Here is a 24,882-nt window from a genome sequence, read left to right as displayed (position 1 = left end):
ACTGCTAATACCATTATCTAGGCACTTGCTTAAGGCCATGGAGACTCTTTTTCATCTTGCAAACCAAATGCTCTTTGTCCTTTTCTTCAAGGCCTTTCAGCTATACCATGTAAATTTCCTCATGCAAGAAAGCTATCTTGACATCCATCTGCATAAGCTCCATATCCTATACTGCTGCCACAAGTCCAAGTATGCATCTAAGTGTGTTCATCTTCACAACAAGAGAGAAGATCTCATCCAAATCCACATGCTTCTCTTTCTTGAACCCTTTAGCAACCAAGCGGGCCCTATACTTAGGCGCATCATCACCTATGACCTTCATCTTGTAGACCAATTTATATGGCAATGCTTTCTTTCCATGTGGCAAAGAAACCAAATCCCAAGTCTTATTTTTCATGAGTGCATTCATCTTTGATTGCATAGCATACTCCCACTTGTGCTAATCCATGCATCATAGCCACCTTGTAGCAAGAAGGCTCCTCGCAATCAGTAAGCATCACTTAGTTTTCCCCTGGAACAAATCTCTCAGGCGGTCTAGACACTCTAGCTGATCTTCTCAAGGGCATTTTAGCTTGCTGTCCCGCCTGCATATCAGTCACATTTGGCTCATCATTTCCACCAATAGATGATCCATCATCTTCCCTTTATTGTGTACTGATGGTAGTACTTGGTGGCACTATTTCTTGCACATTAGCTTGTTTTCTATCAACATATGCAGGGGGATTTACATCCCTGAAAGTTATTCTCCTCATTTCCACATCCCTCATGGGTGTCTTATACATCTTCTTCTCATTGAAGACCACATCATATATTTTTATGATCTTCTTTGCTTTTGGATCTTAGAGGCAATAGCCACCATCTCTCCACTTTCACCATAACCCAGAAAGATGCATTTCCTAAACTTAGGATCTAGCTTCTTCCAGAGCTCTTTTGGCACATGTTCATATGTCTCACACCCAAATATATGCAAATGAGAGTAAGAGGGCTTCTTGCCACTCCATGCCTCTTAGGAATACCACCGTTCAAACTCTTCTAATGACCATGTAGGCATGGGGCCACATATGTCTGAATGCACCAAATCAAGCTTTTAAAGCTCTTTCTTTCCCCTTCTTCTATGGGTTGATTTAGTCTGCTTCCCATAGACACAATCCTCACAGAATTCAAAGTCATAAAAACTCAAATGTGGTAAATAACCCAAATGACATAAGAGTTTCATTCCATTCTAGCTCATGTGTCCCAATCAGTAATGCCACAAAGAAGTACTTAGGCTAGCTATTGCAACAACATTATCAAACACCCTTGATACATGTAAGGGATACAATGTCCCACACTTGGCACCTCTTGCCAAAATCATAGAGCCCTTCTGAATTTTCCAACTCTAAAAGCCAAAGATGGCCTAAATTCTAGCATCACCTAGCTAACCTGCTAAAATAAGACTCTTGGTCAGCTTAGGCACATGTCTCACATTTTTTCAAACAAATGCAGACCCATTTGGAAAAGAAAACTTTGTCACATGCATAGTTATTTCCAAGATGCACACAACCTATATTTCCACTGTCATAAGTGGAGAATCATTCCCCATGAGGAGTAACATGGAATGAAGCACCAGAATCCAAAATCCAATCCTAGGAACATGCATCATATGAAGTGGTAAGCAACTCTGCAGGCAAACCATACATGAAGAGAATGTCATTGTCACTATTATCAATGTAGCTGCATTGATCTCCTCGATCTTCACTTTTTCTTTGTCCTCCCTTGGACTCTCTTCCTTCTTATTTGCACCTCAATTTGCATTCTTTTTCTTATCCTTTTTCTCTCTTTTCAACTTGTAGCAATACTTTTTCATGTGGCCCTTGCTCAACTAGACCACCCACAAGCATCAGATAGACCACCGAGGCTCTTATACTAGTTGAGAGTGCTCTCAACAGAAGAAGAATGGAAGAGGGTAAGAGAGAGGGAGAGCCAAACAAGAGCCACACAAGTTTTGGTGGGTGCATAACACACTAATCTTCTATGTCATCCATATGAGTGTGTGTGTGTATGTGTGTGTCTGTGTGTGTGTGTTTGAGTATTGTACATAACCCAGGTTAAAGCACAATGGCCTTTAACCCCCATAATGCATGCATCTACAACCACTTCTTGCTACTGCTGCTCTACAAGGAGGCTTCTTTCTTCTCGTTCTTTCTCCCTTCGCAAATGTTGCAAAAGTGTCTTCCGTTTCCGTTTCAATACCGTGCCTTTGCTATCCTCGACCCGTAATTTGTTCCATGTGCCTTGACCAAGATTTTCAGCTTTCATGTCTCATAGCCTCTATCTGCTTCTCTTGCAAGCCATGGCGAGCTGCATGTTGCCATTGATGCCATAGACATGATCAGCCCAGAGAAGCTAGCTTGTGAGGCAAGCAACGAATAGAAGACACTTTACCCGAAAGAATACTATGCCAAGCCAAAGTCTGCGCAAGGTCACATCGCGGTTTGTGCAGGTTGTAGGGCAAGGGCAGATTGTAAGTACTTAATATTCCAAGATTTGATGGGCAGGAGGTGTGAAAATTCAAAATTCATGGGAGTAGCAAAATTTTCAACCATCAGGTTTTCCCGCTCCAACGATACACGTCAGTAGAATTGGATATCCCAAACAAGTGCGATGTGGCCTAAAATGCTTGAAAACACAAATGGGACAAAGGGCATGCTATCGAGTTTCATATTGTGGAAGGTTCTCTTTATTGTCAAAATGTAGAGAGAGAGAGAGAGAGAGAGAGAGAGAGAGAGAGAGAGAGAGAGAGAGAGAGAGTAGTGCACACAATTTAGGTTTTTAGAATTTGATTCCATTGTTTCTACTACTATGGATTTTAGAATTTGATTCCTTTGCACAGAGAGAGAGATAGAGACAGAGATAGAGACAGAGATAGAGGCAGAGAGAGAGAGAGAGAGAGAGAGAGAGAGAGAGAGAGAGAGAGAAGGAGAGCAGTGCAGAAAATTTAGGTTTTTAGAATTTGATTACTTTATTTCTACTACTATGGATTTGGTGCTATTACTTCAGGTTGAGAGAGAGAGAGAGAGAGACAGAGAGAGACAAAGAGAGAAGAAGGGGAGGAGCAGACACACACAGATATGTGTGTGTGTGTGTGTGTGTGTGTGTCTCTCTCTCTCTCTCTCTCTCTCTCTCTCTCTCTCTCTCTCTATATATATATATATAGAGAGAGAGAGAGAGCACACATACACATGCACACAAACTCCTCTTTTAAATGCTCTTGCGTCATTCCGCGGTACATGCGCTTAAGATGTTGCAACTTGAAAGAGACCTTTAAGTTTTTTACAAATCCTAAATTGGAGCACACAAACCAAAAGTAATTTTCATTTTTGAACTAGCTCAATCAATCTGAGTCATGCATCAAAATTTATGATACTTTTAAGTTTTGTCTATGTATATTGAAAAGGACCTGTCCCAAAACAAAGCCACGAGGCATTTCGGCTACCAAAATGCCACGTGGCTTCTTTAATTTTTGAGGGGTGGGGGGGTGCCCTTTCACATATACATAGAAATAACTTCAAGGATCATAGCTTTTAATGTGTAATTTAGATGGAAAGTTAATCCAAATTTCAAGCTCTTTCTGTTTCTGTTTGGATTCGAGATTGGCAAAAAGTTGGTCTATTTCAAGCTACAAAGTCTTAACACTTAAGCGCATGTATGGGATTGATGCAAGACCATTTAAAAGAGGGATTTTCGAGCATGAATCACTTTGTGGTTTTGGATTACTATTGGGAATAAATTGTACCTATTTTCCTAAAATATAGAATCATTATAAGGGTTTAAGTGAGTACCGAGAAATATTCTCGCTTGCATGTGATAAATCATAATTGGCTCCACACAACTTATATGGGGATGGTCCAAGGATGAAAAGTGTTTCAAGATTTTGAGAATTTGGTGCATTTCCCATTTGGTTCTCATATGATGTATTTGATGCCCTTAGTTGAAAGAGAGAGAGAGGGGGGGAGAGAGAGAGAGAGAGAGAGAGAGAGAGAGAGAGTGCTCGTCATCTTTATGCATGCTTGCCAAAATTTGGCACCCAGCCTTCAAAGAAAAATAACTGAAAGAAAGGTTTATTAATATATGTGAAAGGCTAAAGAGGAATATGAGACCAAAAATGAATACATCATGAGGGAAAAAATACCCTACATAAACTACGGGTGTCTATCACACCTCTACATTTGCATTTGCTACGCTAAATCCCAAGTAGGTTTGTAATGGCTCTTGAAGAGCATGTCAAAGATGAGCCTCTAAGGTCACTTGCCTTGCTCATTGAGGCGAACCCAAATAAAACATGCACTCAAGTATGGGCTAGCTAGGCCTATACTTGAGTGTATCCAAGATCGACTACTACGAGCACTCGATACCTACAAATCGCCACAAGATTAGCAAGGACCATGTAGGGGGAGCTGGCAAGCTCACCTCCCAACTAAGTACGTTGGATCACCCACCAAGCTTGAGGCTTCCCAAGCATCTGCACCCCATACCACAAATACCCAGGATTTCAGGTGTAGAGATTGACTAGGCTTAGTTGTCACAAGGGCGTGATTTCTGGTGCATGCATGTGGGCAGGACCCTGGGAAAACAAGGAGCAAGTTCATGGGTTGCTTGGTGTGCTAGAACCCCTGGCAAGTAATGCTTTGGGGCTAAAAATTGTGGTTTGGACCAAGAAGGGGGCAAAGTACCCTTAGGTTTCGAGTTGGACCATTGGTATGCTTCTTAAAAGAGCCCCACTAGAGGGTGCTAGGGGCAAATGGAAGAGGATGTCATGTGGCACCTTCCAAATGCCCCCCCCCCCACCCCCACGTGTATATTGGGAAAAATAGCAAGCATGAAAAAGTCCATGGAAGGACCTGGGTTGGAGAGGAGTGCAATGCACGGATCGAGTCCCGACGAGCAGAGGTACACTAGCTTTGATCCTACCTTGAACGACTTGCCTTTAGTTCTTGCCTTTTGTCAAGTCTGTTGCGTATCTCAGATATGTCAAATGATTAACTTACATACAAAGATATATGTGTAAGTGTGTACGAGAATTTGGTATAGGTATAGTAGGTTGGTGTCAATTTCTACCCACATAAATCATTCTTCTCTACAACATCCATGGAACTTCATGTAAGATGTGATGGTAGAAATAATATTGAAACTCCATACTCTACAACATTTATTGAATCCATCTCATATTCTGTGCAAGTTGCTTGAGAGTTCATGAGGGACTTCCAAGGCAATGTGGACACAAGGGAGATTCATGTAGCTTGTGATGTTGTAGGTGGTTGTGAAGCTTCATAGCCATATTTAAAATCTCTAGTTTGCTATTATAACAGAGTGTCTATCAATCTAAAGTACCTCAACTAGAACAAATTCATAAGTACTTCATCATGCTATTTTGTCTAATGTATTCTAACAAATTTCTCATTCATGGAAGAATGCATGGTAAATTGTTTTTTGCTATAAAAATGGACGAATCTCAATTGGTTAAAAGAACAAGCCATGGAGTATAAGCATTTGCATTGAGAACAAGGCCTTGTGCTGTATCAAGAAGATGAAGAAGTTGGTCCAATATGAATAGGACATATTGTGGCTTGCTCCAGTTAAGACTCCAAATGAGTTTTAAAAGAACACACATCGTATCAACAATTCAAAGGCAAGAGAAAGGAAAAATATTATTAATTGAATATTCCAAGTTGAAAGGTAACTGGTAGGCCATTTGTTGTGATACAAGTGTAAATGCAAAGTACGTCTACGTGTACTATAGCCACCCTCAAACAATGCAAAAGGGATACTTTCAATGGGAAAATGGCATTTCTCTTGTAACAAAGCCCCCGACCGTGATAGGAAGGAACCACATTTTTGCTATACCCTTGGAGAGACTAGGCATTCATACTTTACATCTTGAAGTACGCTCGTGGACAAGTTACTATATTCGCCTTCGGTTTATGCATAGGCTTTGATGTCAAAACAATTTTCTACATGTTAATGCAAAAGTACAGAATTTGCTTTTGGGGATGGAATTACATGGAGGTCAAGTGACACTGAAAAATAGTAGGGGGAAAAAAGTCAAGAAAATCCCTAAAAGCATGACTTAGAGTATCAAGTACATTGTCGTTGCAAGTAAGAAAGTTAAGATTACCCCAAAGCTCATGAGTAGGTCCTTGGCGTTTCTAAAGCAAAAGGTTCAGGATAACAAAACATATTAGTGTCAAACAATCCATGGATGGAGGCAAGGCAATGCATTTCCCACTTCTTATCCAACGACAATGCCAAGGAAAAAAAACATACATTATGTCACAACGCCTCAAGTTAGGAAACTTTGTGCAATTGCAATACTAATCAAGCTTCAAGTCCTCAAACATCTACTCATAGAGCAAATGTGTGAACAAAGATTGATGTGTTGGTAAGGTTGTTTTCATTACTCAAATCAACAAGATGTATCATAAAAGAGTTAGGATGGCATCAAGAAAGTTCAATACTAGTACACTAAGTGATTAAACTCCCAGTGCGCTAACATAATTTCATTGTTGTTATTAAAATTAAGATGCTACACATTATACTAAAGGTTTTAACACAATTTCCATGCAATGGACAATGGAAAAATCAGAATGTATCTTATAAAAGTGAGGCATGGAAAATTTTGTAAGTTTGCAACAAAGTTCATCTTGGAATAAGTATTATCAACACTTATTTCGACACTTATTCCAACTTCTATATCGACGCTTATATCGACACCCATCAGTTTTATTACAAGCATTGGTAGAAAGCATTGTAAAGGCAATTGTATGTAGTGGGGCAACATTAGTTCAATCATGAAATCCAGGTGTTGGTTGAGGCATTGGATGAATACTAGCATCTCCACACCTCCAGCTAGCATGATCAGACTCTCTATATTTGATACTCTCCCTTATTGAAAACGTTTGAAAGTTATGTATTGTTTGGAATAGATGCCTATATTCAAGAACGTGGCTAAAAGGCTACTATGGCACACCCTAAGAGCATCATGTTGAAGCTATTGCACACCCCATGCCACACCCCAAGGGCATCATGTTGAAGTTTGCCCAACTCAATGGGTTATCCTGAGCAACCTTTCCAAAGTCTCACTAACAGGTTCCTAAGGGGGTGCACGAATTGCAGTACAACACGTCAGCAATGATGGTTGCTAGATGCACACTAATATGGGTGAAGTTTGACAGAATGCCTTCTCGCTACCCCAGGTATACCACAGTATGCTAGTTTCCCTCCAAGTCAACTTACGAGGTTTACATCTCCCAGATTGCAGATTTCATACTACATGTAAGCATGTGAGACAATCTTCTAAATTGGGATTCATAATGCCTTGATGACAGGTACACAGATTCCTTGTATGATTTAACTGGCTTGCCAGAATCTTCCCTGGCATAAGGGTTTCCACATTCAGCATGATACAAAAGGTATTAACTCATATGGTTACCTACTACGACTTTGTATCAGCAACCATCCTCCCCATGTACAATGGCATGCGTGCATCGCCAAAGTCAAGGGACACATGCTATATTCAAGTGAATAGGGGGCAAGTTGTGGCATGTTGAGCCGTCTTCTGGGACTACCACTCGTTGATCCATCTATTTCAGACCTTACTATGCAGCTGTTGCCCCTCGCTGGCCATGCCACTCTGCCCAAAGCGACAACCCTCCCTCTTGACCCAATAAGCCCTCTGTTTCCTATCAGACTTTATCGGTCAATGCCCCACATCTGAGCACCCATATGAGAAGGAAAATAGGAGTTGACAGCTTGGAACTTCGAGTATTCGTATGATCTGCCATATGGCAGCAAGTATGGCTGGCATACCAGCAGATGCATGCCTATACATGGGGGAGAACACATGCCCGTGGTGGGATGTAAAGAGGGAGCAGATGCCCATGAGGGGGTTCTGCATCCATGTTGGTATTGCTTGGATGCCTATGAAGAGGGTTGCATAATCAACGTGGACAGTTTGGATGAAACCCTTTGAATGAAGAAGGCAACTCCATTCCATCAGGTGTGCCTTTGTCAAGTAAGTGACACGGTGTTGTGAATTTTAGTTTGTCTTCTAGTATCCTCAAAACCAATGGCTTCACATTTTCCTGTTCACAACTTAAGGGAGAATGGCAAACTAATCAGGAGCAATTACTCGCTCTAGAAGGTGAAGATACAGACTTAATCCCAAGGCCATGGTTGACACCACAAGCACAACAATGGCTCAATCCATGGGGCAAGGGATGCAGAAGTCATCACTAGAGGAGAAGAATGAGACAGGACACTCGAATGGCGAGCATGATGGCTCGGGAACATAGACAGAATCATGAGGTCAGAGTCGCACAAATGTGATGAGGTGAATGGACTCCACCAATGCTGAACACTTCAGACACATGCGTGGCTTGCTATAATGGCATGCAACATCAGGGCCAGATCCCAACAGAGGATATACCCATGGCTAGCCATTGCTTTTTGGACTCCAACAGGCATGGGGAGGTAAACTCAGTGTGTGTTTCTCTCTATATTTTTTTGGTTATTTCAATGGAATGTTTTGGCACATTCTTTCACTTTGTGTTCCCATATGGAAGAATGGAGGGTGAAGAGGCTTCATTTCCAACGCTTGCTACATGCTAGCTATGGTGACTGGCGATGAGGCCTTCATTGAGATAGAGTTTTGACAAAGGCAATACTTAGGGAAGCCACAATTTTCATTTGAAAGGAACCCATCAGAAGCTTGGTTCCGAAGATGTTTGGATGCATGCCAAATTTTTTGGATGGATTCTATGTGGAGCAGCCACAAGATTTTGTCTATGCAAGGTCTTTGGATGGTTGCACCAGACGGTGGACAGCTTGTATAGTACCTGTCAGGTTCCTAGTTGTTTCTTGCTTGAGAGGGGGACAGCTAGATGACCATGTGCTTGTATGAGGATTGCCTAGCGATTAGTGGAGCTCATGACTTGGTGACTCATTAGATCAAAAAATTGATAGTACCTGGTGATCTCAGACATTCTGGTGTGTTCATGACTCACATTGGTGATATTACATCTAGTGGGTACTGTGGTTCTAACTTGTCTAGACATTGGGATGCCGGCTGGTCAAATGGATCAAGAGAGGGTTTGCGCTAGGGTCAAGGGCTATCCAGTGGCTTAGCCAGAGAAAACAGATTAGCCAGAGACAACAGACAGTCATCGAATCTTCATCAGATTCGGGAGTAATGTCATCAGCATGTGATCCAGTAAAGCTCAGATCTATGGAAGGTCCATTCAACGAACATGGATCTTCCCATAACAGCCACTTGCACCAAAACGGCATGTCTACAAAGAGCACTTCCTTCACTTGACCAGGGATGGCTTCATTCAAGCACTGAGGTACATACACGACCACCTTGCACCCACAGTATGGACAGGGCTCCGAACATCATCCTATCAATTCCAAACAGAGGCACGTTACAAGATCGATGCAATACAATATTACCAAATGTTTGAGGCTATGCACTTTATGCAATATGAACATGGTGTTTAGGCAACCAAATAAAGTTACAAAATCAAGAGACTTATAGCCAGACAGGGAACCCGACAGCAAAAAATCAGAGGTTTCTCCACACATAGTTACAGGCTCCCCAGACCTGTGGCCGGATAGGAAGCCTAACAGCAGACAATCATAGATTTCTTCTTCTAGGAGAGTCAACAGGAGTGGACATTGCAAGATGGGGAATAAGAGCCTATTCTCCACAGACTTCAAACTTACACAAGGCTGGACATAGGCCCCATGACAATAGACGATCATAGATTTGTTCTTCACTGAAGAGTCCACAGTCAGTGCTTGCAGGATACAAAATAATGAGCCCACTCTCCACAGATGCCAAACTTAGCTGGACATAGGCCCCATGAGCTCTCGCCCTATTCGAGGCACCCTTTTTGCGGCTTCATAGCACCAAGCTACTGCACAAGTCCATGGGTCCATCCCACTGATCAGAGCCAAGGATGACTGGCATGTTTCAGAGACACTAGGATGCCCTGTGGATGCCAGCAGAGACTCCACAGAGCTCAGCTCAATTATGGCTAATTTCTAACAGGATCCACGCTGAAACACGTTCAGTGTGTTTTTTCTTTTCAGTTTCAGTTCCATTAGAGCTTAGGGGCGTGCTGCACACCTCTAGTTCTTCTAAAAGAGGTCTAATCTTATGCTGTACTTCTGCCTCTGCCTCATAGCCCTTTGGGCTTCACAACATGAATAGATCTCTCTCTCTCTCTTTCTCTCTCTCTCTCTCTCTCCAGCAACGCCAATGTTATGATGGATCATGTACTCTCTAGCATCGCTTCTTTTGGAGAACGAATTTTTTTTATAAATCTTAAAGCTGCTTCTTGCACGCACGGGCAACCTCCCTCGTTTAAGAGTAGCTCGGTCAGACCACTTAGTGGCATCGCCTTGCATGGAGGGCATTCTGAGCACGTGCAGAAGTAGAGATGGTCCCCAAATAGTATATAAGCAATCATGTTGGGCCATTGAGCCTCAAAGAAGGAATGGAAAATTGAGTCATTCAAACCAACCAGGACCACTAGCACAGAATACTTCTTGTGCCAAACGTGGTGGTTGGGTCTCGTGCAATGGTGCATTGATCTTTCTTAAACTTTATGAGATTCGGAACAACAAAGTGATCGTGAATCACACAGGCTTTGGATCCCCTCTACCATGCCATGGGATACACAGAATAGTGAAACATACCTGAGGAGATTAATTGGCCATTGTATTGGGGAGAAACGCGAGGGGAGAGCAGCCTAGAGCACAGCCCAAGGTCAGATACAAGACTGAAAGGTAGCAAAGATGACAATGTGGTAGTGAGTGCATATCATGTATTGTGTTGCCCTACCCTGTGTTGACCACGAGGCAAGCATGCTATGTGTTATATGAGTGCTCCATTGGAGCACAAGGAGACATCCTTACACATTTTCTCCTCTACTACGAGTCCTATGACTGTAGAAGACACCACACAATCCTTACAAAACAAATTTATAAAATCACTGCCATTGGGGCAGAGACACATTTATGAAGATACATTAGATAAACTCGACTGAAGATCCGGAAGACTTAGTGTTGGATTGTTGGAAGCAGTAAACTTTTCTAGAAATGTAGCTACGGCAAACATTCCATTGATGCTGTCAAATTACACTCCTGATAAAAATTGAAGCTCACACTGATAACAAAGTAGAATGTAAATGCATTTCGTCCCAGTGAAAATTATAAAACAGCTATCAACATAAATAAAAGTACACCGTCATAAGATAAAATTAAATTTTGTATAAAGCGAGCAAACCAACGAAGGAGAGACAAAAAGAGACGAGGAGTCTGTGTGAGACATTAAACAAATCTAAGGGTTATAGAGAGAAATCAAAATAAAAATAACTCCGTAAGCAAAGCTATGCTTATGTTCTCATCAGTACCTTTGGACAATAAAAGTACAGCCCCGTCGCGAATAAAACTACATGACGATCACGTTTTTATACCTGAAAAGTGATCCGAAACGGTCCAGTAGCTATACAGCTAGGATAACACACTGTCCTGGATCGATATTCATTAGTGCACGCGCCCGACGATCTATCCAGATCCCACGATAATATTGTTGATTGGTATAAAAATCAACTTCACGAAAAAGCCCACAAACCCCATTACGACAAAGCCAATGGCTGTCCGAAAGGCGATCTTCGTAAACTCTGTAGAAAAGACATCGAAAGCTGCATGATCTTCAGGAAAAAACTTAATGTAAAGTGCATCCGAATTTGCAACCACCTCTAAACGCAAGTGTTGCACCTTTTCGATCGGGCTTATGGCATCGCTTGACAAGGCGGATGCTGTCCTTGACAAAATCCTTAACGGGCTGCACGACAGAGTCTACCGTATCCATGGCAACGTAGCAAATGCCAAATCAGAGCTTGTGAAGAAAACCCAAATGGGCAAAACCAGCAAAACGCAAGAATCAGCACGCTCGCCTTGCTGATGTGGGTGGCATCTTGATGTGGCTGCTGACTTGGCATCTCCATTTGGTGACGTGGCACCTTGGTGATGTGGCACTCTAAGAACTGCTTGCTGTGACACACGGAAATGTCGCCCCTCCTCAAGAGGAAGGTTCAAGGGCTCTCTTTGAGTACAGTGCAGCCAATAAGATGGCCTCTCCAAGCTTCAAAGCTCTCCTTTAATCAAACAACAGGGTGCCTAGAGCAGTGCCCTCTCTCTCTCTCTCTCTCTCACACACACACACACACACTTAGAGAATGAAATAAGCTGAAGTTTTTAGAGGGTAGAAAGCCTGGCTTGACATATTCCACCTAGACCTATTTACCTCATTTCTACACACAAATAAGCAAATAAAAACAAACTAGAAGGTAAATAGTGGAATCACCCAAACGCAAATATCAAATTGGCAATGCGGTTAAAGTTGAGTGGGTAGGAGAGAAAGGCAAGTGCGCTTTAGACGGGGACCTAGAAAAGCAACTTCCTTGTTGCTATAGCCTGCCTCTAGCGAGGCAATGCTAATACATGCTCCTGCAACACCATTAACACAGCCAATGGGAGAAATCTGTTCCCTGCAACCCAAGGTGGAGCGAACTTTTTTGTGTGAACATGATAAGCTGAAGCAATTCAACGAAGTAGGGCAATGCATGACCATGCTCTTAGATTAAAGCACTTTTGAGGCAAGCAGCATAGTGTGATCAATGGGAAATTCACGCTCTCATTGAGCCACGTGTCCTATTTTTAAAGCTCAATTTGCTTTTCGATTCATTAAAAATAAGGACTCAATTTCATCAGTTTGTTTTGTTTTGAGAGCCAGTTTTTCCTCTGTGAGGCACCAGACATCTCATGGAGAACGCTTTCTCACCACCTTATGTATTCGGCGCCACCTCAAGTGTGGACTCCTTACTCCGTAATTAATCAAAGAGCAGAGAAGATACCAGGACCCTGAAGGACCTAGGCATGCAGGACTTGCCTTAGGCCCCTAGGCCCTTAGCTCACCACACAAACTCCATTAACTAGTGGGTGCTCAATTTAGCTAAGAGCTGCTATACCCATACTAAGTAGCATACCCATACTAGGCCTCGACTCAATGGTGGTGTTCACCAAGCATTCAGAGTCTCATCCAACTCCTCATGCCATGCAATCAACGTGGTGTGGCCTACTAGCATGGCACGTTTGTGTGGCATTTCTAGCATCACATGGCTTGTTGTCCCACCTTGTAATAATTGCTACCAAGGTGGCATACAAAGGAAGCCTCCTGGTAGTATGGCACTAAAGGGGGGGGGCGGGGAGTCGCTAGTTGTGGTAACACATAAAGAGGTAATATAGGATGGGAGGAGTGTTCTTTACTGTGGGGACCTACATACCCTTTATATACATGAGAGGACGAGGGGACTTATGTGCCCTTTACATACATGCAAGAGGGGGTTAATAAAATTTTAAGATTAAAAATTTTATACGTGCAAGAGGGGGCTAATAAATTACATGAGAAAATATAAAAAGGCAATAATAGGGATATTTTTTATACATGCTTGCTCACACGTGCTATTTGGTGTTTATGAAGAGCGACCCCCCCCCTCTCCCCCCCCAATGTGGCATGCTAAGAGGTAACAACACCTTTCATCATCCCTACACAAGAGGATGCTAGGACGGAGATCGGACCAACATTTATCTCTTCTTCTAGTTGCTTTTAATTCCCTTCAAAGGCTTAGAGGGTTTGAGAGCCTTCACATTAACTGCATAGATTTCATCAATGTATCATTTTTGTGGCACTAGTATAGAGCTATAATGCTTAAAACTCCTAAAATGGAAGGCTAATGTAGAACACCTACAACCTTTTGCTTAGGGCACTAGTAGTGCTCACGAGTGTTGCTATTGCACATGGGGATGTCTCTTATATGGCATCTCCAAGTTTCTCTAAAAAAAAGATCAAACCCAAGCCCCCTCACACTCAGCTGATTTAAAAGAAGCAATGGACTGCTAAGAAACCGAAGGATCAAGAACAACCCCCTCAAAGAGACAAACCCTAGTAAGGGGACTATAATAACAAGAAAAGATATAGTCTTTACCCACAAGTCTACTACTTTGGAGAAATGGACAAGATGGTCTCACCTTTGATATCCTTAAAAGTGTTGATCAAGAGAGAGAACAGTGGATGCAAGAAGCTACGAACAACGAAGAGGACATTGTATTGAGCCAGGGGTGGTGAAAGTAGTTTAAAGAGGACATTAATAAAGAACATGATATGTATTCTGAGGACAAAGATTCTCGAAAAAACTTATCTAGATACTTCCTAGATGCTAAAGGCTTTCTGTTGTTATCCAAAGCAGAAGTTATCCTTCAGAATAAGAGAAGGCAATTAAAGATGGGGACTCTAGTTCGACGGCCAAGTCTTGAAACGAAAAGAATAAAAATAATGATAAATAAACCTATTGACCCAAAATGTTTGTGGTTTAATAGATCCTAGTAGAAACATGGAACTACTCAACTAGCTAAAAGAAAATGCACTCCTCCCCACTTTCTTAGCCCTTCAAGAAGTTAAAGTTAAGAATAGGTGTCGAGCAAAGACTAAGAAGTGTGAATAGAAGAAGGAACTGCTTTTGTACTGGTCCTAAGGAAGGAAAGGGAAGAATAGCAATAGTGAGAAAGTGTGATTTCATGTTCTGTACCCCTTGGGTATGCGGGTGATGCTCAAGTGTGACCTAGAGGGTATGTAGTTTAAAATGGTATTTGGTATGCTCCCACTAGTTGTATCGCAAGGAAGCAAGTTTGGGACACTTTGGCTAGTTTAGATGGTATGATTATGCTCAAAGTAGATTTTAATATGCTAGAGCCAGCTTGAGATAGATGGGACACCAAAGGATTAGTGATCAAAGGCAATGAAATTGTAGGGTGGAATGCACTCAAAGAATTACACCAAATAGTTGAGATTGGTACTCCTAGAATGTTTATTTGGCCCAATAAATAAGTTGGAGATAACAAGAGGGAGTCTAGGTTGCGGATAGGTTTTTAACACAAGGACTCCAATTAGATTTGACCCTGATTTTGACACTTAGACCTTCTCCTCTTTAGCTCTTTATGATCATAAGCCTATGTCACTAGGATGTGACTTTGGGCAAGTGGCTTTGACACAAGATGTGACTTCGGGCAAGGGAAAGCCACTCCCTCTTGATTTAAAGGAGACTAAATGTTTGGAGGCTAGCCTTCAATATTACTAGACTTGTTGCTATTTCCTATTATTTCTCGCCCATTGGTATCGCTATTTCAATGCTCCGAATACAAGTGAATTGGAAGGAACATTTCAACCCATCAACAGCTCTGATCAATAGGCAATCCAAGATACTCAGAGGGTGCTCAAGAGGGCCATAAAAAATGCATTAATGATCAAAGGGCATGCATTTACTAGAAGTTATAGTAAACCCTATGGGAGGCTGCAAACATGCTGAAGACACTCACCATTTTCTTCTTGAAAGTGGATCTCAATAAAGCATACGATTGGCTAGATTGAGGCTTCCTAGTCCAATCCCTTCAAGACATGGGACTTGGCCCTATTTATGTGTCCTTTGATTAATTCCCTCAAGACAACAGCAAGTTCTCCTTTGATCATACGACGTAGAATGGTGCAACTCTTTGTGCTCACATAGGTAATTTTGGACCTTGTTGTATATCTTTACCATATGTTAATACAAAATCATATATATATATATATATATATATATATACATACATGTATGTATGTATGTATGTATGTATGTATGAATGTATGTAGTCAAATCATATTGGGCCGTCACTAGTGGGTTGTCTAATATTGCACTTGCTTCAGCTCAAATCTATAAGTGCTTGGTTGGTGAAAATATTAATCCAAAATTTGGGTCTCTACAAAACTCTAACCTTGTGGGAGTGTGGAAGCATGCATAATTTGGAGACAACCTACTTATCCTATATTGTTTATCTTCTAGAGGAAGGTGATGCGTTAGCTCTTACAATAAGAAAGAGGTTAGAAAGGTTGGATCCTCAGTGCCCATTTTGAAAGAATAAGTATCACAATCCTTTCTTTTTTTTGTGCGGCAAAAATGATATTTTTCAATTAATTATGCTTTATGATAGTACATGTATAATCTCCACAAATCACCTCTAACCTTGGGAGTGTGGAAGCATGCATAATTTGGAGACAACCTACTTATCCTATGTTGTCTATCTTCTAGTGGAAGGTGATTTTTAGCTCTTAAAATAAGAAAGAGGTTAGAAAGGTTGGATCCTCACTGCCCATTTTGAAAGAATAAGTATCACAATCCTTTCTTTTTTTTGTGAGGTTAAAATTATATTTTTCAATTGATTATGCTTTATGATAGTACATGTATAATCTCCACAAATCACTTCCATACAATTTTGTTGCCTTTCATCGTAAAGGTTAAAAATGTGTTGAGAATAATTTTTCTACATGTCATTAATGGTAAGGTCAAGTCTAGTCAATGCCAAAGATGTGTAGTGGATGAAAGGCCAAAAGTGGTAGACGAGATCGCATGTGATAAGTAATAGATGAAGATCCCCATCTTGTGTGATACAAGGATATAAACCTCTCTCTAAGTTCAAGCTCCCTTTGTTGGAATCAAGGTAGCTGCCTTGAGTGGGTGGCCCCTAAGAGAATGAGCTTTTGCCATTAGGAGATAGATGAGATTTTTACATTTATTAGGAAATAAATTGGGAAGTACCTAAGGGTTGCATTCCTTGGAAGCATACGAATGGAATTACAAAAGTGACATGATGGCTTGAAAGCTACATACATACATACATGCATGCACACACGTGCACGCGCAGGGACACATACATACATGTAGGTATTGAGAGAGAGAGAGAGAGAGAGAGAGAGAGAGAGAGAGAGAGAGAAGGGGGGGGGCTCCTAGACAAATTTCTCCTTCTATCGCTTATTATTGCATTCATGGCACTGCGATGTAGATTGCCAACACGTGTTGGTGTCGTGAGGTAGAGGGATTCATCCAATAGGGATACCTATGTGGAAGGGCCCTAAAAGCATGTGCAGAGTAATAAAAGCAATTCAAATGAGTGAGGGGGAAAGGTAGATTCATCCAATGGTGTCCCCTATGTGGAAGGGCCCTAAAAGCATGTGCTTAGTGATAAAAGCAATTCAATTGAGTAAGGGGGAAAGATGGATTGTAACCTCCCAATCGCCTTTGTTTAGATTGAATTATAGAATCACAAGAGGGAGTAGAGGACTAATCTCTTTTGAGATCAAAATTTGCCCATGGTAGAGGATTAATCTTTGCCCTCCATCTTTAATTTGCCAAAAAATAAATTTCTATTGTGGCTGCACTTTTCTAATAAGTTTATCTTAAATGCTTTCCTCCCATCTTCCTTTGAACTTCCATGTTAGGGAAAGATGTTGTGGTTGCACTTTTCTAATTTAACGGTAAAAAGCTATTCTCAGTCAAGTCACAACTTTCCAACATTGAGTGTTCATTCCAAGCCATCATTTGCAAGGATTCTTAGCCCAAGTCTCCCTCAATGTATTCTCTAATTAATGTCTCAAAACTCTATTGCCACCTAGAACCTATAGCCTAAAAATCCACAACCTCAAGTCATTAGAGCTTGAAAACCAACTACCTCAACCTTGATGCCTAGGAATAATAATCCATGCCCCCTTGGTTCAAGTTGGATGGGAAATGGACTCTCAACTTGCAAGCCAATCACATGTCACGACAGGCTCTGCCTCCTCTTGGGTTGGATCTTGCCGAAAAATGGGCTCACAACCTGCAAGCCAGTTAAGTGTGAGGTTTCTTGTGTGAGAACCCTTGTGAGGACAAGAGCCAAGTTCGCTCATTTTTGCAAGTCCTTAGGTCAGATGTGTTCAGCGCACTAGGTCACTTTTGACTTGCAAACCTAAAAATTTCTAAGAACCTGCAATAGACTATGGTGCATAAATTCCAAAATACCCTCCAATTTTGCTTAAGTGTCTACTCCTAAGACCCTCCATGTGAGGGAACAAATGTGGGTCCCTAGGTCACCCTCAAATGGCCACCAATGATGTGCTATCGTAGGTCTCGCCCCGTCTCGCCATTTGAGGGTGACTTGGTTTCCAAGTCCCATCCTTATGTCATACGAGTAGGTCTTATGGAGCAAAAATTCTCGAATGTCCTGATAACTGATTCGAGTAAGAGCCTTTGCTTTTAGTTCAGTTTTGTTTGCATGGCTAAGAGTGCGGCAACCAACCCCATGCATGAGTAAACTAATTTATAGTGGGAGGAGTGTAAAAGAATTTTCCAATTGTGAGAGGCTCTGTAAATATTGGCAAATTGGCCATGGAGAGTGAGGGTCTTTACACACTGGCTACTCAAAGTTGGGTAGTAGGGACGTGAAAGAGGTGGAAGCCATGTTGCAAAATATCATTGGATGTGTAAAAGCAACATGGACAAAACCTTGGGCAGCCAAACTCACTTGTGTAACCCCACCAAAGCCTTGAACCATGGACCCCATGAGCAAAAGACCTATAGGGTCCGGTTCACATGAGCTTGATAGCCAATTTGGTGGTTGCTGGGTTGGTGGTGAGACGAGCTTGATTGCTAGCTCAATGAGAAGCCCTTCTGACATGAAGGGGGAAAACTAGCTTGATGGGTTGAGTGATTGGTCTTGAATCCTATGCACCTGGGTGATGTCCCACCTTGCCAGTGGTGGCAATGTGGCAGTCTTGGCATTGGCCTAAAAAGGGGACAACCATGTCTCATTTCTGGCCTCTCGAGGCCGGAATTGATTTGTGAAACCCTTGCGTGATGTGGATCTTAGGTCCAATATCTTTTTTCCACCTCACTTTTTTGGAGGCAGGGCCTACATCTTTGTGAATTTTGCTTTAAGGTTATAACAAATGTACAGATAGATGTAGGACCCTTTTTCGTCATCCAATCTATACTCTATACTAACCTTTAAGGAAAGGATCCACGCGGTGATCCAAGGGCTATGCCATTGTGGCACCTTTTCCTTCCTTCCTCTCTTGCCACATGGCGCCTTCTCCCTCCTTCCTCTCCTTCCTTCGTGTGCCTCTCCTTCGCATGCCTCTCCTTTCATTACAAGAGACCACAGCTCAAAATCTTTGATCTTAAAGGAAACCATGCACCTCGAAATCTTTCATCTTGGAGGGGCTCTCTTGGATAGGCGATTGCGTTGCACATTCTTTGAGAGCCTGTTGTAAGAGAGTGTGAGGGTTGTCCCAAGAGAGCCTGCTTCAAGAGTGTGGTGTTTGAAGTGCTCTAGGAAGAGAGTTTGCTGCAAGAGATTGTGGTGTTGTTGGGAAGAGATAAGTCTGGAAGAGAGTCTCCTACAAGGGATTTTTGACGCTCTAGGTACCTCTTTGTCTCTGTCTCTCTGCATGTTCGCTCTCTAATGCAACTGGATTGAGGATGTGTTGATTCCTAGGAGTCCCCGACGTCGGGTATATAAATTGCATCGAGGCATTAGTAGCAAGTATGGGAGGCATTTTAAGTGCATATATGTTTCAGTAGCTCTAAATAGAATGCGTTGTTTCATAGCGTGTACCCAAGAGTTTCCCAGTGACTAGTGCATCTTGGATTCCGATAGCGACCTCACAGACGACAACGATATTTGGTTGCCCTCATAGATGCGCAGTAAGAGGACGCACAAGGTCAAAGAGCAATTGAAGGAGGTGAGGTTGGCGAGGTAAGCCAGGGAAGAAGCTATTCTAATTTGAGATGTCCAGAGATGTGAGGCCGGTGAGATTCCCCAGCTGCTCGGGAAGGGAAAATGCGAAGTGATTGCTGCTCGGAAAGAGCTGCAGGATGCAGCCAACGAAAGAGGTCCAGTGAGGTTGTTGGTCCTGAGAGAGCAGTGATAGCATGGTACCGCAACAAGACGCGATAAGCACAACAATTGTAAGATTAAGCACGAAAAGCATGAAGACCAGCGCGACCAATTGCCAGCCCATGAAGACAATGAAGACACATGCGCTTGGGTGAGAAGGCATTGCGAGAAGCTTGCCACGAGAAGAGCATACTACATAGCTAGCTGGTTGCTACGCAGAGGTTTGGAGGAATGTGAGAATAGGGAAAGAGAGAATTGGTAAGCTTCTACTTGCCCAACTTGAGAGCTGTTGCAAATGGGTGAGCTAGCTAGCTGGTTGCAGCTTCTCAGAGGTTTGGAGGAATGTGAGAACAAGGAAAGAGCGCATTGGCAAAGCTTGGGTGGAGTACAGCTTCGATCTCGGAGATGACTGGTATGAGATACCCACCCACGCATTCATAATGGCCACAAAATGAAGACAATCACGACTAAAGACTAAGGCGAGCAAAAGCGCTTTCACTTTTTGAACATATGGAGCATCACGAATGAGGAGCTTTAGCAGGGGTCGTTGGGGGGCGAATGGGTCGGGTAGCAAGGCAAGTGAAGGTGAAGGTGAGGTTTATGGTGGTGATAAAAGCAGGAGTTCAACAAGTTCCACAGCCAGGCAGTGCTCCTCCATCCTCCTACATGGGAGCTCATCCAATCGCACAGATGTTGAGTCCAGCCTTTCTACAGGTTGGTGCGCCAGCTCCCGGTTTAGTTATGGGGATGGCTGAGAAGTTTCAAACGATGAGAACTCAAGGTGCGCCTGAAGGTGGAAAAGTGGTGTGGGAAGCTGAGCAAGGAAGGTGAAGGAAAAGGACCAAGCAACCAAGTGACAGACCGTGTGTCCATTTCAATGCAATCAAGATGAAGAAGCAAAGAAGGCAGAGAGAATTTTGAAGGTGACGGAGACACAGAGTCACAAAGCTAATAAGATGTCTTTTTTGAACTTATATTGTGTACCAGAGAAGGAGACTCAGGAAGGACTCAAGACTGTACATGGACCCAGCTGCCCAGTCGCGAGTTGCAAAATTTAGCGAACGGGGACATAGCTTCCTTCTTTCGCCTCCAATCGTATCGCAATTGCAAGATGGCACATCCTCCATCACCCACGGATCTCCTAAAGTCGATTGGGAGGGGAAAGTCCGCTTCTGCTTCCACTTCCAAGGAGCCTCATGCAGAGCGTATAAACAATCGCTTCCAAGCAAAACGTATTGCTCATAAGCTAGGGAGAGAGGAGGCAAATCCCAAGTCTGGAACTCTCTCTGTCACATCAAAGAGAGAACATTTATCAATATCTATATATTTGGACTGCAATATATACAAGAAGCAACTCCACGCTCACCGACCCAGTCAGGCAAGAGTAGAGAGGGCTATATATTCGTTGGAATTTTAGGGATGTCATTGCCTTCCTCTGTCTTTTTGATTTCACGCTCGCTGCAAGTAGAGTTCATAGGAGAGCTTTGGTGCTGGGTAGGGATCGGGCCAAGAGCTCAATTCTCTCTCAAATGACACATCTATATCTATATCTATATCTATACTATTTTTTAAGGAGAGGTTTCAACATGGCGAGATTTGGAGGCTTGGAAAGTGGAAAATGGAGGTTCGTGGGAGCTTCGGAGGAGCGTGGAGGATGTTCGGGGATGGCCAGTGCGAGAAGAGCAACATTGATATTCCATGTGGTGCTCTGAATGGTCCTGGACTGCGAACTGCAGCAGAATGCGGACGTGGCGTGAGTCTCGTCCGTGGCCACTACGGATTTAGATATAGAGGACAGACAGAGGGCCCGCCGCCATTGAACTACAGACTCTGCAGAGGAAGAGAGAGGGAGATGGACACTAGATAGCATGGCGTGACACAGCCCTCTGCCATGACGGCTGGTGGCACATACTACGTGGCAATTAAGGGGCGAATCACACGGCGCATGAGGTGGCCCTGCTCTTCTACAGTTGTCAGGCGTAGGGACGGAGTGCACATGGCGTGAGGCGAAGAGTGCCACAGGCGCAGAGTGCCATAGAGGTAGTCTATCGCCATGTGGCACTCCGTCCTCGCGCCTCACAAATATAAACAAATATATATATTTGTTTGTTTATAATCTTCGTCTCTCTCTCTTCTCCCCCCTTCTCCTGTGAGAGAGAGAGATCTCAGAGGAGAGAGAGAGAGAGAGAGAGAGGAAGATTATAAACACACACACACACAAACACAAAAACACACACACCACAGTGTGTGTGCATGTTGGGGGTCACATGGTGCAAGATAGTTAAAATGCATGTATTTGAGTTCCTATGTGTGTTTCGTTCACACACAAAGTATGTGTGCCATGCATGATCCCTGCATGATCCCAATCTTTATTGCTTCAAGGAGAGGTTTGCATGTGGCACTCAAAGGGGTCCTCTTCTTAGCAAAGAGGGCTCCATGGGGCAGTAGAGGAGAACTGTAAGCTAGCACTGAGAATTGCCAATGAAGGCTAATGATCTGTGTCGCTACTGCATTTAGGTCCAGGCTACAGGAGCAGATGCCACAAGGGCCTAGCAGAGCAGCAATGCAAGCGACAGTAGCACTACAACGGCAGAAGAACAGATGCGTGGAAACAGATGCGTAGATTTTGAGACCTGAGACAACAGATGCACAGAGACAGTCCAGACTCTCATAATGACGACGAGCGTTAACAAATGCAAAGATGGCTGCTAATGTGGGCGACGAAGCAGCACTTGGAGTCTTGAAAATTGAAATTTCATTTCTTGAAATTAAAGCCAACGGGACCTCTACTGAGTCCATTCCATCGGACCGACAGGCCACTGTTTCAACAACACCAAGCTCCATGTGGCGATGGCTATGGCTGCTGCTCCTCCTTCTTCACTTGATCTCATGTTCTGCTCTGCCTCTCATCAGCATTCCCCTCCATCGCCATCTCCGACCTCATCCTTTTCTCAGAAGCAGAGCTCGAGCAGCTTCCTTGGCTCGCCTCAGCTCCTTCCAGAGCCCCCTCTCCATCGACCCTTCCTCTTCTGGTGAGTATCTCATGAGCTTCACCCTTGGCACCCCCCCCCGCTCCTTCCTTGCCTTCGCTGACACTGGTAGCACCCTCGCTTGGCTTCAGTGCTCCCCTTGCTCCCCCTGCTCCCCCCCCTCTTCCCCCACCTTCCTCCCCAACCTCTCCTCTTCCTTCTCCCCCCTTCCCTGTCTCAATCCCTTTTGCTCCCAGATCTCTGCCCTCAATTTTACCTCCAGCTTTCCGCCTCTTCCCCCTTGCTCCACATCCTGCCGGTTTGAGTATGCCTATGGAGGAAACTCCACAGCCGTCGGAGATCTCGCCACCGAGACTGTCACTCTTAACCGAGTGGGTGGTGGCACTGTTGCTTTCCCTGGTTTCGCATTTGGGTGCGCCCATCACACCAGCGGCAACTTTGACACGTCGGGCTTGGTAGGGCTCGACCGCGGACCTTATTCGTTCATATCACAGCTGGGGAATCACTTCGGCAACGCCTTCTCTTACTGCTTGGTAAGTCAGACGCAGACTACGACGAATGCCAGTATTCTCTACCTTGGCAAGTCTTCATTTCACTTAGAAAGTGGCATAAAGTATACACGTCTCGTGGTAAACAACATCAGGAAAGCTAATTCTTTCTATTATGTGCACCTTCTCGGTATCACTTTGGGAAGCACGAGGCTGAATGTATCCAGGAAAGTATTCGAAATAACGCCAGACGGAAGAGGTGGGGTGATCTTCGACACTAGCACGACAGCTTTAATCCTTGCAGAGCCAGCATTCAAATCTCTCCATGAAGTTCTCAAAGCGCTAGTTTCCTACTCAGAGGTTCGCTTGGGTGGGGATTTAGAAGGATTGATATGCTACAACACCTCAGGATCAAAGAACCCTCAGTTTCCACGCTTCACTCTAAATCTCGAGAACGCAGACCTGAATGTCCCGGCACAGAACATTTTCGTGCAGGTAGATTCGTCTTCCACCTGTGTGGCAATTCTGTCAGGAGGGTTCATCAATCCTGATCTGGGCATGCTGACCATCATTGGGAATTTGGTGCAACAGAATTTTCATTTCATGTATGATCTGCAGCACAACCAGCTGGGCTTTGTGCAGAGGGACTGTGGAAGCTTTGGAAGATAAGGTGCAATCTGCCTACCGGCTTTAAGCTTGGGAATTTGGTGCAATCTACCCACGTCAGTGTTTTCTGCAGCAGCTTAAGCTTTGTTCAAGAGAGCCATTTGTGGGCAAGATGAAGTGCCATCTACAAATCATCAGTCTGAAGTTCAAGTGGGATTCTGAACTCATTGTAATCGGAAGTATGTTGCAGCAGAGTTCTCATTTTATGCCATTTTATGCATGATGAACCAGCTTGGCTTTGTGCACATAGATCTTGAAGGCTTGGCAAGATAGCCCTCCAGAATGCTATTTTGTTGTGACTGGCCAAGGTCATTTAGTTTCCCAGCCTATATGCTGCTGCTTAGGTTTAAATCCGTAAGGGACCTTGTGAACCTTTGGACACCACACCTTATTGAGGGTTGCATGTAGTGCCCATGTGGCACATGCATGGGCCCCCAACTAAACCTAAGTTGGATACCAAGCGTCAAGCCCCTTTCCTCTCATTTGGTGGCTCACTGTGGAGCATTGACCCTTAACTTTCTGACGCAACTATCCCAAAACCATGCCCCCCCGCCCTCCCCCCCTTCTCTCTCTCTCTCTCTCTCTCTTTCTCTCTCTCTCTCTATATATATATATATATATAGATATAATGGACTATTGTAGGGTTATAAGACTCCTCAAATGAGACTATTGGATTATATAAGTATTGAGTCACCCCTCATTCAAGACTTCCAATTCTAGTGGTTCTTTTTCCTATTAAAATGCAATCGCATTAGTGTAGGGTCCCTAAGACATAGCATGAAGAGTGAAAGCACTAGGTTTGTCATTAGGTGATAAGGGCCGCCATTTCGACAAGGCCATGTCGGTAGCAAACTTAGCTAAGCTTAGCCCTGGAGGGCCTAGAGTGTAAT

The 24,882-nt window shown here is 43.4% G+C and overlaps 2 protein-coding genes across 2 annotated transcripts; one reads left to right on the top strand and one right to left on the bottom strand.

Moving 5' to 3' along the window:
• Window positions 1–11,396: 11,396 nt before the first annotated feature.
• On the bottom strand, window positions 11,397–12,066 carry LOC147890080 (protein transport protein Sec61 subunit gamma). The gene is made up of 2 exons (XM_087390693.1): window positions 11,821–12,066; window positions 11,397–11,723 (listed from the first exon to the last, which is right to left on the bottom strand). The coding sequence occupies exons 1-2, from the start codon at window positions 11,912–11,914 to the stop codon at window positions 11,608–11,610; spliced, it is 210 nt and encodes a 69-aa protein (XP_087246819.1). The 5' UTR covers window positions 11,915–12,066; the 3' UTR covers window positions 11,397–11,607.
• A 10,483-nt stretch (window positions 12,067–22,549) lies between these two features.
• On the top strand, window positions 22,550–24,521 carry LOC147890079 (aspartic proteinase nepenthesin-1-like). The gene is made up of 2 exons (XM_087390203.1): window positions 22,550–23,821; window positions 23,918–24,521. Exons 1-2 carry the CDS (start codon window positions 22,550–22,552, stop codon window positions 23,993–23,995), a joined length of 1,350 nt encoding a protein of 449 aa, XP_087246329.1. The 3' UTR covers window positions 23,996–24,521.
• Window positions 24,522–24,882: the final 361 nt, after the last annotated feature.

This window comes from Dipteris shenzhenensis, chromosome 19, assembly GCF_047967505.1.
Source record: "Dipteris shenzhenensis isolate YYH24624 ecotype China chromosome 19, Dip_SZ_1.0, whole genome shotgun sequence".
NCBI classification, from domain to species: Eukaryota; Viridiplantae; Streptophyta; class Polypodiopsida; order Gleicheniales; family Dipteridaceae; genus Dipteris; species Dipteris shenzhenensis.
Note: the sequence above shows the minus strand (reverse complement) of the source record. Positions and strands in the feature narration are given on the sequence as shown.

Bases quoted from the DNA above. Each gene is read 5' to 3' on its own strand.
- LOC147890080 (XM_087390693.1), bottom strand. From the start codon at position 11,914: ATGGATACGGTAGACTCTGTCGTGCAGCCCGTTAAGGATTTTGTCAAG. The intron at 11,724-11,820 runs GTGCAACACTTG...TCTTTTCTACAG, and splicing joins CCATAAGCCCGATCGAAAAG to AGTTTACGAAGATCGCCTTT.
- LOC147890079 (XM_087390203.1), top strand. From the start codon at position 22,550: ATGGCTGCTAATGTGGGCGACGAAGCAGCACTTGGAGTCTTGAAAATT. The intron at 23,822-23,917 runs GTAGATTCGTCT...TTGGTGCAACAG, and splicing joins CACAGAACATTTTCGTGCAG to AATTTTCATTTCATGTATGA.